Source organism: Protobothrops mucrosquamatus, unplaced genomic scaffold, assembly GCF_001527695.2.
Source record: "Protobothrops mucrosquamatus isolate PMUCROS unplaced genomic scaffold, P.Mucros_1.0 scaffold125, whole genome shotgun sequence".
Taxonomy (NCBI): domain Eukaryota; kingdom Metazoa; phylum Chordata; class Lepidosauria; order Squamata; family Viperidae; genus Protobothrops; species Protobothrops mucrosquamatus.
The window spans coordinates 211,827-227,018 of record NW_015386492.1 but is presented as its reverse complement, the minus strand read 5'-3'; the positions used below and the strand labels follow the sequence as shown (position 1 = coordinate 227,018).

General features: G+C 36.8%; 1 protein-coding gene across 1 annotated transcript in view; it reads right to left on the bottom strand.

Annotated features, from left to right (window-relative positions):
- The window catches only part of KIF13B (kinesin family member 13B), a 160,927-nt gene that overhangs the window by 32,220 nt on the left and 113,515 nt on the right, over window positions 1–15,192 (bottom strand). The window contains exons 20-27 of the mRNA XM_015812981.2: window positions 13,904–14,050; window positions 11,178–11,327; window positions 8,647–8,775; window positions 6,881–7,051; window positions 3,820–3,977; window positions 3,029–3,161; window positions 2,203–2,349; window positions 965–994 (exon numbers count right to left, since the gene is read on the bottom strand). Coding sequence (XP_015668467.2) covers window positions 965–994; window positions 2,203–2,349; window positions 3,029–3,161; window positions 3,820–3,977; window positions 6,881–7,051; window positions 8,647–8,775; window positions 11,178–11,327; window positions 13,904–14,050 — 1,065 coding nt within the window. The remainder of the gene's footprint in view (window positions 1–964; window positions 995–2,202; window positions 2,350–3,028; window positions 3,162–3,819; window positions 3,978–6,880; window positions 7,052–8,646; window positions 8,776–11,177; window positions 11,328–13,903; window positions 14,051–15,192) is intronic.

Genomic DNA, 15,192 nt, shown 5'->3' with positions numbered 1-15,192 from the left:
CCTGTATTTGGACTGCCTCATTCTGGACCAGTCACAGCTTCCAAGTGTTCTTTAAAGGCATTTCCACATGATTGCGTAATAATAGTCCAAGCCAAGAGCTAACTAGGCTGCAAATTATTGTGCATAATTACTGTGGGTAATCCAGAAAGAGTGCAGTTGATAAACAAAATGGATTACCGTAGTGCAAAGGTCCTGCTCACCATGACTGACATTTGCTCTTCCAGCAAAAGCCAGGAGTCTAAGAGAATTCCCAAATTGCTCTTCAGTTCCACTAGGGATACTGCAACCTAAACTAATACTAACAATTGAAGTCCTCCAAATCCATATTCACTTGTTTTTTATAGTTGAGACTTGGTCATCTCCCTCCAGAATTCCACAATCTCCAGACACTGAGACAATTTTGGCGCCATCACTTAATTGGCCCAGAACTGAGATATAAATTGGGATATCTTCAGTGGATTGATGATATGTAACCAGGTGCCACTGACCGATCTTGCCCACAGCTTCAAAAAGAAATTTTTCTGAGCTATCCATTCCCAATCCTCTGAGCCAGTCTAGAAGAATATCATTATTGTTGGTTTGAAAACTGATGAGAAATCAACGACAAGGCATTCAACATGGCTCCTCTACTGTATTTATTTTATTTATTAAAATAATATTTATGACATTTATGAAATTTATATGCTAATCATCTTTCTATCCAAAGCTCTATCCACATCACAGGCCCACCAAAGCTCAAGTGTAACCAATGCCGTCTCAGTATTACGCTCAGATTTATTTTTATTCCTATCATATATTTTACTTGGATAATGACCATAATAACATTAATAAGTTTTATTTAGAAACTACAATGTTGAATCTATAGAGATTGTTGATCAGATAATATGTTACTTCTCTAATGAACAAAAGACTAAATAATCTAAAAAATCTTAGATTCTGAAGAAACCAATTATAACATATTCACCTGATAACTGTCCATGTCATCGTCTTCTTCCTAGAGGAAAAAAACATGCAAATTCATATAAATTCCAAAGTTTTTACAGCCAAACAGTTCTAGTGGATGATATGGATAAAATGGACAATATGTATATATTATCTACAAGGGAAGATTCTCAGTTAATGGGTCTGTACTGTAGAGAAGCACTCTCATTTATAGTTTATTTCTGAACCAATTGTCCTTGGAGGAAAAAAATAACGCTGGAGGGTGCTGCAATTCTGGGGCAAAAATATTCCAACAGCTCTCTGAGATAGCCATTAGAATATGTAAAAAAAAGTATCACAAGTTGTTTATCTTAAACATTATATAGGAGTGTATGCTAAGTGATTTATTTTTGTACAGGTTCTGAATACTAGTGGGCCTCAAAAATTGTGGATAGTTGTAGCCCGATGCTTTGTTAAGAAGTCTGCCTTCTTGCTCAGAAAAATGACAAACAGCTAACTTGGGTTGTGGAAAGCATCTTGTGGGTCCAAGGAGATGGATGGGGGAAGTCTCATCTATTTGCCTCCTAGTAAATGAATACTTTGAGTAGTTTGGTGTAAGCTTAAGGCACCAGGAAGAGTATAAAAACTAGAAGGCTCTGAATTCTAGTTCTGCCTTAGGCAAAAAAACCAACTGGGTGACCTTGAGCCAGTCACTTTTTCTCAGCCCTAAGAAGGAGGCAATGTCAAACCACTTTTGAAATCTTGCCAAGAAAACTACAGGGACTTGTCCAATGTTGACTCCAAGGCACACACGTACACAAAAAAGGATGCTTTATTGCCATAGTAACTGCTTGATCAATGAGAAGTTCTCTGCCATAGCCAATTTGTAAGCACCCAAAACAGGTTCTCTATATTCAAAATACATATAAATATGCAAATTATTGTCTTTTTGAAAGCAGATGTAAAGAACACCATTCCCTGACAGGTGTGAATGTTCAACCTCCAGCTTTCAAACAGTATAGCTTCCTGTCTCACACAGATGCATGTGAATTAACACATATCAAAACTCTGATGAGCTCAAGAAAGTGGGTTCTAATTCACCATTTCATTCTGTAATTTAAGTCATAGAGGAAATATAGAAATGCAACCAGCTTATTTGTCCAAGTAATTCAGAATGATCCACTCATTCAAGAAACTCAAGCAGAGAAAAATTTGACATATACCCAGTATGTATGAACACACTTACTGTAACTGCTTTTGGTATATACAAGAATCTTCTACCTGATAATTTTCATGACTTTTTGGTGACTTGATATGTCTGATCTGCACACAGCCCACTGCTACAAATAAGATGGATTCTTCTATGAGAGGCAATGTTCCTGATTCTTGCACAGATTTCACTTCCACTTGGATTCGGTGTGACTGTCCCTACACATCCAGAGAAAATATTGTAAAAAGCAGTATATGAAGAAGAAAGAGCAAGGGGGACCTCTGCTGGCAAAAAGTGGTCAGGTAGTCTCACTTTGGAAACAGCATCTTGACCATTCAAACTGATTAATCAAACCATTTGCCCATTCATTCCAAATTGCTCAGGGGGAGAGAGAACAGCAAATTGAAAACACAGGCTGCATTAAGACTACATCATAAAACACTAAGATCATAAAATTATAAAATTGCCTTACCATGATAGTCAGACAATTAGTTTACCAGTCTAGAATTCCTTAGTTTTGACTAGCATCATTTTCCAAGATCATCACCAAAGTTTTTTTTTCAACACAGTATCTGAACTTGTTTTGGATACATTGCAACCTGAGCTCCATGTAAATGGTTGTCCAAAGAATCTTTCTATAGGGGAAGTATTCTGTCATATGAACAAGCTTAGCCTCCCCTCAGAGGTGTTTAGAATAGTAGAGCAAATAATGGGAAGGCAAAATGTGATGCTAAATAGCCTACGTTTGTTCATGCTACCACAGGATTCTGAATAGCCTGAACATCATTTGACAAAAGCCAAATTCAAAGTGTTTATGTAATCCATCAACCACTTCTCTAAAAAGAGAGGCAAAGTAATAACTATTGACATTATTGATGGCCTTCTTTACCATCTTACCTGCTTAAGCTGAAAAATGCCACCTGTATGTATATCCTTTGCTGGAGTTACTTCTACTGGACAGTATTCTCCATTCTCATTAAGTTCCAAAATCTGAACCCATAGCTCCACTTTGCGGGTGACCTCACTCCATCTACCAAAAGACAATTTTTGAGACAAATGAAACACTATGCCTTTTGGAAAAGTGCTCAAAGATTATACTTTGCTTTGGAAACTATACATCAAGAGAAGAGATGTTTGCACGTATAAGTGTATGTGTGTGAAAGAGAGGAAGAGGGACTACATATGGGCAAGAAAGAAAGCAAGAAATGGAGCATACCATATGTGTGCATGCATGGGAAAGAAACAGTAAAAAGAGAAATAGTTTCAGTGCAGCTTCACTTCCATTGGCAAAACACATTTAAGTTTCCCTTGTGGTTATGCCTAAGTTACTTAGAGTATCAAATTTTGCCAACATTGGCATTTACATTTTGAAAAGAGCTGCATTTTGAATTGAATTGAAAATTACTCCGTTCCTAATATAGTTATAATAGAATCTTGAGATTTTAAAATGGCAGTGATGAAAGAGTAGGGAGAAGAGTTGTGGCAGAATGCAAACAAGAAAGAGAGAAGGTAGTAATGCTCCCTATGGACTTTGGTTTCCGAATTCTAAATGCCAGAGGAATAGATCGGAATATAGGAAGAAAGTGCACAATAATTCATATTTTGCTTATAAATCTTCTCCTCTGACTTCTACACCGTTTTTCTTCACAGGTTTTTAAATGTGTTCATCAGCTAAGTGCCACTTTTACCTGTCTCGGAGGCTTCGTGTTTTGGCTTGAATTATTCCTAAATCCCACAGTGCTGGTTTTTTGCGAGAATCACACTGTTTGTGTCCATATATTTCAATAGCTAGAGCACCATCAGAAAGATATTCCATAAAATCTTCACTGATACCGACAGAGAATTCCTAGTCAGAAAAGGATTAAAATGTTAATGCATCATTCATTTCCTTCCCTACTATTGCAACATATAGATGCAGAAAGAGAAAGAAGAAACATATAGAAATAAGGGAGTAAACGTATTAGCATACATTAATCCCAACAGGATATCTGAACTGGAACAGTCAATAGCTGAGATCTGCAACCTTAACAGAAAGCTTAAATCACTATGATAAATAGAGTACCAGAAGGATCTAGAGAGCAATTTAGAAAGCTTTATGCTTGGAATCCTGAAGCAAACCACAGGGGGAAACACGGCAAAATTAATGGATGGAATTTGCTGTCCTACTTTTGGAGATTTATTATTGCTTTTCATTATGATGAATTCATTTCTCTCTTCCATGTGATGTTTCCTGATTGTACAGCTTTGACAGGCAATTAACCAGCAGTCTTTTGGTATATTAGTATTGCCCGTTTGCAGTACAAAGGCAATAATGTAGGATTGCTATGCTGGGTTCTTGTTATGATTAGAATAGTGTTAGATATGAAAAGCTCTTTAAAAACATTTCCATCTGCTAAATTAACCTTCCTGAACCTGTTGTCTTCAAGATGGTGTGGTGGAGAATGCAATGTTCCAAATGGAAAGAATACCAGCCTAAATTACATCGAAAATCACTTTCAACAATCTTTTATGATCAGTGCCAGAGTCAGCTGAGATATAGTTGTTCAGCATTAAGAACAGGGCTACCCGGGTGCTGACATTAATTTAAACTGTTTTTAAAGGGATGTGAACAGTATTTTAAAAGTGCTGGAAAAAAAGGAAGAGAGAGAGAGAGAGAGAGAGAGAGAGCTCATATTGTTCAACAATATATTGAATTATAATTTGTTTTATAATACTTTGTATTGCTTTTCTATTTTTTTTTACTAAGGGCTTTTTGAAATAAGAAAATCAGAATATTTCAATTTTATAAGTCATCATAAAAAATGATTTCAATTTTAATGGCATGATATGCATGCTTTAGACCAGGGGTGTCAAACTGCTGGCCCACAGGCCAGATGTGTCACGCAGAAGCCACACCCTCCCCAGCTCAGGCAAGTTTTAGACCAGGGGTCCTCAACCTTGGCCACTTTAAGACTTGTGGACTTCAACTCCCAGAATTCCTCAGCCAGCACAAGTCTTAAAGTGGCCAAGGTTGAGGACCCCTGTTTTAGACTATATAAAAGAGGCTTGAAGAACTTGCTTACATTAGAAAAATCACTTTTAATGTTTATAGAAAAAGGGGAGGGATTTGAATATTTGAGACAGGCTTTTCCAGAATAGCCTTTTGTACTTTTAAGAGCCCCAGAAGACAAATGATCCATGGAAAACACTGTAGCTCAGCAAATAAAGAGACAGTAAGCCTGATAGTAGTAGTACATAGTACATATGTTTCCCAGGGCATATATAGTACATATGTTTCCCATTTGTTAATTGGAACAATCATATTACCCTACTGTGCTGTCTTTCCTATTGTTTCTAGTTTGTTCCAAGATCCAATTCCAAATGCTTGTTTTGGTTTCTAAAGTTCTAAATGGTTGGGACTTTCTTATCTGAAGAGTCACACCCTCTCTCATTTTCTACCTGAACTTTGGTCCTTAGTAAAATGAAATTCAGAGGGTGTCCACTAAGGAAAAGGGCATTTCCTCCAGTGCTGAAATCTTGGTTATAAAATGCTTTTCCTATAGAGGCCCAGCCTACTTTATATTATTTTCAGTAAACAATCATTTTTCCCTTTATTTCAGGCTTCTTGAGATTTTTGACATAGAAGTTTTTAAAGAACTTTCAAAGCTCCTCAAGATCCTGATAACTTTGAATTTCTAGAGTTTCAAAGTTCTACCTATATGATAAAAAATTAAGGATATTTCCTGATTTCTGAGTTTTAAAAATTTCTGCCACTAGTTATAAGTAGTATTTGATTTTTTATTTTTAATGGAAGCGATCCAGAGAATTCCAATTATGTGACATCCTAGAAATAATCTAAATAAATACGGAGAGCATATATATAAAGTTTAGCCTAATAAATACTAGAAAAAAAGAGAGATTTGGAACAATGCAAAAGAGTATGCCAGTTTAAGCCAGGAATTCTGATATAAAGTCAGCTGCATGCTTACTGAGACCATATTTTCAATCCTGATTACACAAACAGGTAAATGTAACAGTACCAACAAAACAATGTGACATGCAGGATTATAATTCATAATGACTATAAATGACAAGATGTGTAACAATCAGTTTAGAACTGGCTTATGAATATAACATAACATAACATAACATATCATATGCTTTATATTATATATGAATATAATAAATGCTTTAGGTGTAAAAAATCAGTATCTTTCATTTGGATGTTATACTAAACTATCTCTATCTGGTTTGTTTGTTTCAAAGAATGGGCTGCCAAGCATGTAACTCAGGGGTCTTCAAACTTGGCCCTTTTATGACTTGTGGACTTCAACTCCCAGAATTCCTCAGCCAGTGTGCCTGGCTGAGGAATTCTGGGAGTTGAAGTCCACAAGTCATAAAAGGGCCAAGATTGAAGACCCCTGATGTAACTCATTCCCATTTTATTACAACCAGCAGAATTTCAAGCTTAAAATGACACATGCATAGCACCGCTCATGTGTAATACCCAGTCAGGATTTTTAAAAGCATGATTCGTTGAACAATCCATAATGACTGAGATCAGCCATAATGCTACACCATAATATGTGTGCTAGCATCACTCTATTTCTCCCCCAGACACACACATCAACATTACAGCTTAGCATAATATCAGAATGAGTAAGAAAGAACTAGTAAGAAAGGATTTTGCCTACCCATCCTGGAGAGCACTTTAATCATGAAATTAAAGTTGTAACCCTGAGATAGCAGTAAAAACAATAGAACATTTACATTGCAATGATCGAAGACAACCATGCACCGTGGCTCCTTGCTGATGGGAGACAAAGAAGGATCCATTTCAGGGGCAACCATCACAGGTTCCAGCTGGTCCCAGAAAGAATACTTGCAGAACACAAAATTGGAGAGATGCTGAGGCAAACCAGTAGCTTGAAGGATTTTAATCTAGGGGATTAAAAGGACCACATAACACATACAGAGGTCACTACAATAAATAATTAACAGGGTGCATTCAATAAAAGTTCAATACAAAATGTAGCAGAGTGTTCAGAATAATGCCTATCTTATAAAATCAGAAGCTTCCTCAGTAGACAGTAAATCTGTCTTAAATTGTGTCTTGAAATAAACAGCTCCACCAGGGGTCACTCTATGAGCAGACTTGGGTATCTTAAAGGTTGCTTCACTATAAAGCAGAAACTAAATGGATTTGAAGACACAACCTTGCTCCAAAATAATTAATACAACTGAAAGTTATGTACCTTGAGCTATCAAACTCTTGATTTAAACAAAACTTCCACAATAAAACAAGTACACAAAAAGGTGCTTTTTCAAAAGGCAACTGAAGATGTTTTGTTTCAGTTCTGAAATGAAGAAGCTTCTTGGATGAGAAGTGAAACATCTTCAAGCAAAACAAAGAAAGTCCAGTTGCCTTCTGAAAAAGCACCTGTGGAACAAACCATGACCTGGATGACTGAGAAACTCCTTAGACATTTAGTTATCCACTTTAAAACGGAACTGAAGAAGCTTCTTGGATGAGAAGGGAAATGTCTTCAAGCAAAATAAAGGAAGTCCAATTGCCTTTAAAAAAAGGGTCAACCATGACCTGGATGACTGTCCATAAGATATTTAAAGAGTCTAATTGAGCAAACACAATAGTGACCAACCCTGACAGATAGCTTTGGCCTCACAGCTCCAGCAGTTATAAATAAAACTAAAACTAGCTAAGGCTTCATAAAGTTGTTGCCCTCCCAACATATTACACAATATGCATCACTCCTAGCCAGCACATCCAGCAATCACAATAGGTTTTTTTAAAAAATCAGAGTTGACTCCTGTCAACTTCAGTTTTATTGGCAAGATTTCAGAAGTGGCTTGCCACTGCCTCCTTCCTAGGACTGAGAGAGTGACTGATCCAAGGTCACCCAGCTGACTTCATGTTTAAGGCAGGACTAGAACTCAGGGCCTTAATTTGGTTTGTAGCCTGATGTCTTAACCACTACAGCAAACTGGTTCTCCACAATAATTATAATTAAAATTATAATCCCTAGAGCACCCAGTTCAGGACAGACAGGCCTTTTGCTATCAAACTGTTTATTTTGGAAAAGCAAAATTAGGGAAGCTTTTAGAGAACTCTGTCAACATCCAGCTCAAGGATCCAAATAAATCACCAGGTTCATTCTGTTTCTGAAAATCTTACTGTTTATTGAATACACAATATGATACTGTGGAATCAAAATTAACTCTGAGGTTCCCAGACACCATCTCATAGACTTAAACAATAATCTCTCCAGCCAAACCCCCACCCTCTCACAGTCTCTGTAAACAATTTCACTTTGTTATGGAACCATCTGCTTCTCCTCCACACCTGCTGCAGTGTCCTTGGAAATGTTTCAGGCTCTCACTGTCTTCAGAGGAATCATAAAGGTTTCATTTCTCCATCTAAACACTTTTAAAGCAACACTTCCCCCCTCCCCCAACTCTAATGGCAAGTCAAAACAAAGAGGCACGTAACTGCAAAGTTTTATTCTTGACAAACTCACCATGCACACTAACTTGTGTTCCTGCTGATCATTCTCAAAGCAGCCCTCCAAGCTGTCATCACCTCCTGCAATTCTCTCCCCGATATCTCCACTCACACGTACCACTTCAACATGCAGGCGACCTGCTACCTGATAGGGCACAAATCCCATTGATAGGAGGGATAATCATAAGTTTCTTGGAAGCAAATAAAACTACATTATTGAAAATAAATATACATTAGCAAAATTCTCATCAAACCATGCTGCCTGAAACAGCAGTATAGTTTTTTCAGAGGGTTTCAAAGTTTTCCACTGTTCTGCCTCAGGAAATATGGCCTTCAATTTTCATTTTTCTCTTAAGTTTTTTAAGATCTATAATTTAATGTCTGTAATCTACTTTAAATTCTGAGGCTGCAAGCTGTTTTTAGCCCTGATAAATTTTGTTGCTATGTATTTATCTGAGCTGTTGCCTTGCACTGGGTTTGAAATGATTTATTGTAATGCCTAGTGCAGTATTATGTTTTGAAGTGATTGTTTAGTGCTGGGGGTAATCACTCTATCATGTATTTAGCATATCCAAGAAATTAAAAGTAAAAATTGGGCATGCCATTTTGCATGTAGTTTCCTATGCCCTGAGCTGGGAGATGCGGCACCAACACAGTAATGCAAATTGTTCATGTTGTATATATTCCAAGAATAGTCAGACAATTATCAAGGGATTAATCCTCTCTGAGAGTCCGGTGGAGGAGCAACTGGTAATAAACTGGGAAAAGTAATCTCTTCTTTCTTCTATTTCAACTTCAAGGATTATCTAGCTCAGTGATAATATCAGAGATGTTAAGAGAAATTGTCCTTCAAGGGAGTTTTACCTAAAAGGAGTATTAAGCTTAGGAGAAGTTTTAATTGTTTGTTTTACAGGATTTCTAGACTGCCTCGCTCCCAGTGGATTGGAGGCTAAAACATATATCCTTGCCAACGACCTTAACCCATACAGATCAAATTGCTTCTCTTCCTGCTCCCCCCTGTACTATCGTCACAAGGTTATAGAGTCCCCGACGGTGTTTCTTCTCCCTCAGTTCGATAAGAGGTTCCGCGGACTTCCGTCCTGCTCTTCGTTGCCTACCTTTGATTAGTTCCTCTCTTCGTTCCTAGAACTAAGGAGAAATTTCCTGACAGTTAGAACAATTAACCAGTGGAACAACCTGCCTCCAGAAGCGGTGAATGCTCCAACACTGGAAGTTTTTAAGAAGAAACTGGACAGCCATTTGTCTGAAATGGTGTAAGGTTCCTGGCTGAGCAGGGGGTTGGACTCGATGACCTCCAAGGTCCCTTCCAACTTTATTATTATTATTATTATTATTATTATTATTATTATTATTATTATTATTATTATTATTATTATTATTATTATTATTATTATTAATTAATTAATTAATTAATTAATTAAAGCAAACCTTCCTTAATACAGTAACATTCCTATTAAAAATCATCACAGGGTCCCCCACTCAGTCTGGCCAAAAGCACAATGGAATAACAGAATAACACAACAGAATAACAGGTTTGGAAGGGACCTTGGAGGTCTTCTAGTCCAACCCACTGCTCAGGCAGGAAACCCTATACCATTTCAGACAAATTATTGTCCAATCTCTTCTTAAAAACTTCCTATTTTGGAGCATTCAAAATTCTGGAGGCAAGTTGTTCCACTGATTAATTGTTCTGTCAGGAAATTTCTCCTTAGTTCTAGATTGGACCTCTCTTTGATACTTTTCCATCAGTTACTTCTTCTCTTGCCCTCAGGTGCTTTGGAGAATAGGTTGATTCCCTCTTCTTTGTGGCAATCCCTTAAGACTGTCAAGGGTTGGACCAACAGGTACTCTGGGGAAAGGGAGAGGGGGGTAGAGTTCCTGCCTAGCCTGTATCCAGCACCAAACAAAGGGGGAGACACTGAGCACGTTCTTTAATGACCATTTTGTAATCTTCTCTCTGCACATAAAAATAAACTAAACAAAAGAAAAGAAAAAAATATCACAAGGAGTGAAAGTTTCTCCATGTAAACTTAAATAATGAGATTAATAATGTGCTGAATTCTATGTGTGAAATAGTTGTGGAGATGAAGGATTATTATTCCTTCATCTGCATTTCCACCTGCTGTAGGAATGGTATGGCTGAGGAACAGGTTTATCAGTTTAATGAGAACTAGTCGTACACTAGTCTTCTCTAGTTCTAGTTTTCTTGTACACTGGTCAACATGGGTCCAATAGGAAATCTGTGAGGAGGAGAATGGGTTATCCCAGATTCAAAAATCAGCTTTCTCATGCCTTTTTATTACAGTTCACATGATTATCAGATCAATTCCTACCAAGACAAACTCAGGGGCAAACTGGGAAGAAATTAGGAAGAACTAAGAAGCAATTAAATGCAACTGCCTATATCAGAGGCTTCTATGTCAAAAGATAATCAATAGTAATTGTGCACAGAGCTGTAATTCTTAAATAAGTAACAGTAATTATGTGACTAGATAATGATTAATAATTGATCATGTAGAAAGATACCTCTCCTTTCTGATTGATGATGGGCACAGCATACTGCAGCTTCACATCATAAAAGAGACACTCAAGGAAGACATTGGCGACTCCAATTAGGCTGTGGTTCTTTTGCTCATCATAAAAAGGATCTGCTCGTCGAAAATAAGACCTCATAACCTTGAGTTGAATAGAGAAGAAAAAAGAGTGAACAACAAATGTCTATGATGATTAGATCCTCTTACGACAAAAATTCAATTTGGCAGAGGGAACCCTATTCTCCCTTGTAACAGACATCTTAATAAGTAAGAAAGACCCTTTCTCCATCTTCCCAGTTCATTTTCAGTCACCTTAATATAGTGCCTCTAATATGGTTTAATCCAGCCTTCCATAGTAAAGACCATGCTAGAGGGAAATTCTGGGAGGACAGCATTTTGAGAAGGCTGATTTAATTACCTATATGCATGCACAGGAAGACATACTGAAGGTAATTGCCTATGTACCAGTAAATCATGTGATTTGTTTGTTTTGTCTTAGCCCAATCACAACCCAGAAACTATTAATAATCACAACCCACATTCTATTTACAACCCAGAACTAGTTTGCTGTTGCTATTTTAGGAAATCAGATTATGAACCCATTCAGAGATGACAATAGGTGTGTGCAAGAATAGAATAGAATAGAATAGAATAGAATAGAATAGAATAGAATAGAATAGAATAGCTTTATTTGGTCCAGGGTTATTAGACACACAAGAATTTGTTTCCGGTGCAGCAGCTCACGGTATACAGTACATGCAAAGCAACAGAGTAATAATAATAATAATAATAATACCAGTAAGTGCGGGTAGTAAGGAAGATAAGAAGGATAATTACAGCTGTACAACATGGGTAAATATACATAGAAATTAGACAGTACTGTAAGAATTGGATGTTCAGCAGAGTGATGGCACGAGGAAAAATACTGTCCCTGTGTCTAATTGTTTTAGCATGCAATGCCCTGTAGCACCGTCCTGAGGGGAAGAATCGAAACAGTTTATTTCCAGGATGTGAGGGCTCTGTAGATCATTTCTTGGTCCTCCTTCTGTGACCTACGCAAAACACAGGTTCCTTGCTTTCTCTTATTTAACAGTCAGGCAATGAGTGAAGGGAAAAAATTCTACCTGAAAGCCTGAAAGGTTGCCAGACCAGAAAAAAAAGATAGATAGATAGATAGATAGATAGATAGATAGATAGATAGATAGATAGATAGATAGATAGATAGATAGATAGATAGATAGATAGATAGATAGATAGATAGATAGATAGATAGATAGATAGATAGATAACCTTTGCCATTTTTACTGTGGGCACAGTAGCACACATTAAAAATAAAATTTAGTTGCTTGCTCTCAAAGTGTAAACATACATAACACACATTTAAACATACTATATACAACATATGTATAGACCTACATCCTTACATATAAGTAACATATAAATATTAATCATTCCACCCCCTTGGAGAGAAGAGGGAAAATAAAGGAAGAAAAGAAGGGTTCTGAGTTATTTCCTTTAAGGCTTGTTTTATGTGTTATTTTAAATAAACTGAAATTTATTTAAAGACGAAGAGTTCATGGGAGCACTTCAGAATTACCTAGTCAAAAGAAAAAAGTTCAAACTTCTAATGGCCCTATTTAAAAGCCACAGATAATGTTATTTTGGTTCAGTCTATGTAACAATTTTTGGAACTTCAAAGATATAGCAATTAATTACGAAGAAGACTCTCATAAAACAAAATCACAGTAAGATTTAGGATAGTCCTCTTTGTACAATAGAGATAACACACTGCCTCACATGGCTTTGGGGCAAAATAAGCCACAGATTTCCTTGCAAACTGAACATGTCACATGAAAGATAAGTAAAAATGCTGTAGTGAAAATGATCCTTCTTCCCTCACCTTCATGTTCATTGTCTTACTGACTGGCATGTTTACATGCATGTATGCAGTGGATGGGTGGGTAAGTGGATGGCCAGTCTAAAAGATGGGGTGATGTTCATGCCTACAGGACCTTTGGCATTTTCTCACCTTCAAAGAAACCTAATGCCAAGATGCAGCATCATTCTCAGGGTATAACTGAGGGTATAAACATTGCAGCCAGGAGAACCAAAACATAATCTAGGCTTTCCCACTTTTCAAGTTTGCTTCTTCCCAGCAATACAAAAGCAAAAGGATATTTTTTATCTTTTCTCTTAATGTCGTCATCCTGCCCAACTTTAGGCCAAAAAAAAAAAAAAAAGGATTTTCAGCCCATATTTAATTAAAAGAAAATAGCAAGAAAAGAAGACTATTCTCTAAAGATCACATATATGGATACATGTTCCTTCATCTCCTGGTCTCAACGTATAGCTTCCATGAATGCTGAGTTTAATTTAATGTTATCCAAGGCTGTTGGGAGCCAGTTTGGTGTAGAGGTTAGGGAATCAGGCTAGAAACTGGGAGTCTGTGAATGCTAGTCCCACCTTAGGGACAAAGACAGCTGGGTGACTTGGGGCCAGACATTCTCTCTCAGTCCTAGGAAACAGGAAATGGCAAACCACTTCTGAAATCTTGCCAAGAAAACTGCAGGAATTTATCCACACAGTCTCCAAGAATCAAAACTGACTCAAACTTCCAAGACTGTTAGATAGCAATTCAACACATATAGAAAAAACTAAGCTGATAAATCATGTTTTACCAATTAAGGAAAGGTTTATCCCCACATCTCCTCCACATACCAGGTTATCTTCCTCGCAGTCTTTCCATTCTTGATAGAGATCTCGTATATCTACCAACCGGTTCTCCAGTTTCTCCAGGGACCAGATTTGTTTGCCTTTCCCTTTTCGTCTCACCTGAATGGCTGGCTCACTAAGCACTGCACCCCGCTACAAAACGCCCAGAAGGAAGAAGAAATGCAAAGAGAGAGAGAGAGAAAGAGAGAGAAAATCAATGCAAATAATGAAAAATATTTTTTGTTACCTGCCTATCTTGAGAACTTGAGTAAGCTCAAGATTGGCAAGCTTTTTCTTGGCTTGATTGTATTATTGTATTATCTTCTAACATCTTCCAGGGAAGATACAAAAGATACTTTTTCTGCACAAATTTGTCTGTGTAATAAGAGGTGAAATCGTCAAATACAGCCTTTTGTTTTGAAAATTTTTATGTTGGAGCTCATCAACGAATGATTGTCTCACCATTAACTTCATTAACTGACAAATCTGCCAAAGTTTATATTAAATGTTTGTGGATTAACCACATTCCAAGGATGTTGTTGAAGTGGGCATGTTCTGTCAGTGGCCCCAAGGTAGAGATTATACTGCAATGTAAGTTATATTACATTTTTGCACTTGGCAGACTTTATGTAGTATGATTCATTTTTACTTGTAACCAAGATTCAGTATCTTGTTTGAATTTATTCCTATTCTATTAGCCACAATAAATATTCAGTTCAAAATCAAGACAAATTTACCTGGGGGTATATTTGAATTCTCTGCTCTCACACCCAAAATTTCTTTTTTCTTTTCTTTTTTAAAAAAAATATCTCAGGAACACTTTTTGAGATGGGAGGTTTTAAAATCAAATCAAATCAAATATCAATAAATAAACAGAATCTGACAAAAAGACCACCATCTTATTTGGAATAGTGTATTTGTGAGTTATATAATCTTTCTCTGGAGGAGAAATTTAATCCACGTGGTCCAGAGCTGCTAAATTTACATTTAAAAAGACATTTTTCATTTTTTAAAGAAAATTATGACAGACTGAACATAAATATTTCAACTGAACTGATGCTTGGATAAACAGTTCATCATTGTAAGATTTATTTGGTGGTGTTTTTTTTTATCACTGATAGGAACATCACATCAGCAAATGATCATATGCACTATGAAATTAAACATTCTTTCACCATTTTCTCCTCTCTAGTTGAATTTCAGTAGAGTCTGTTTTGAGGAGGAGAACTGAAGGACGCAGAACTTGATATATTTCCCACATTCTTTTCTTGAAATCTGAGCCTCCCCTCCCTTTA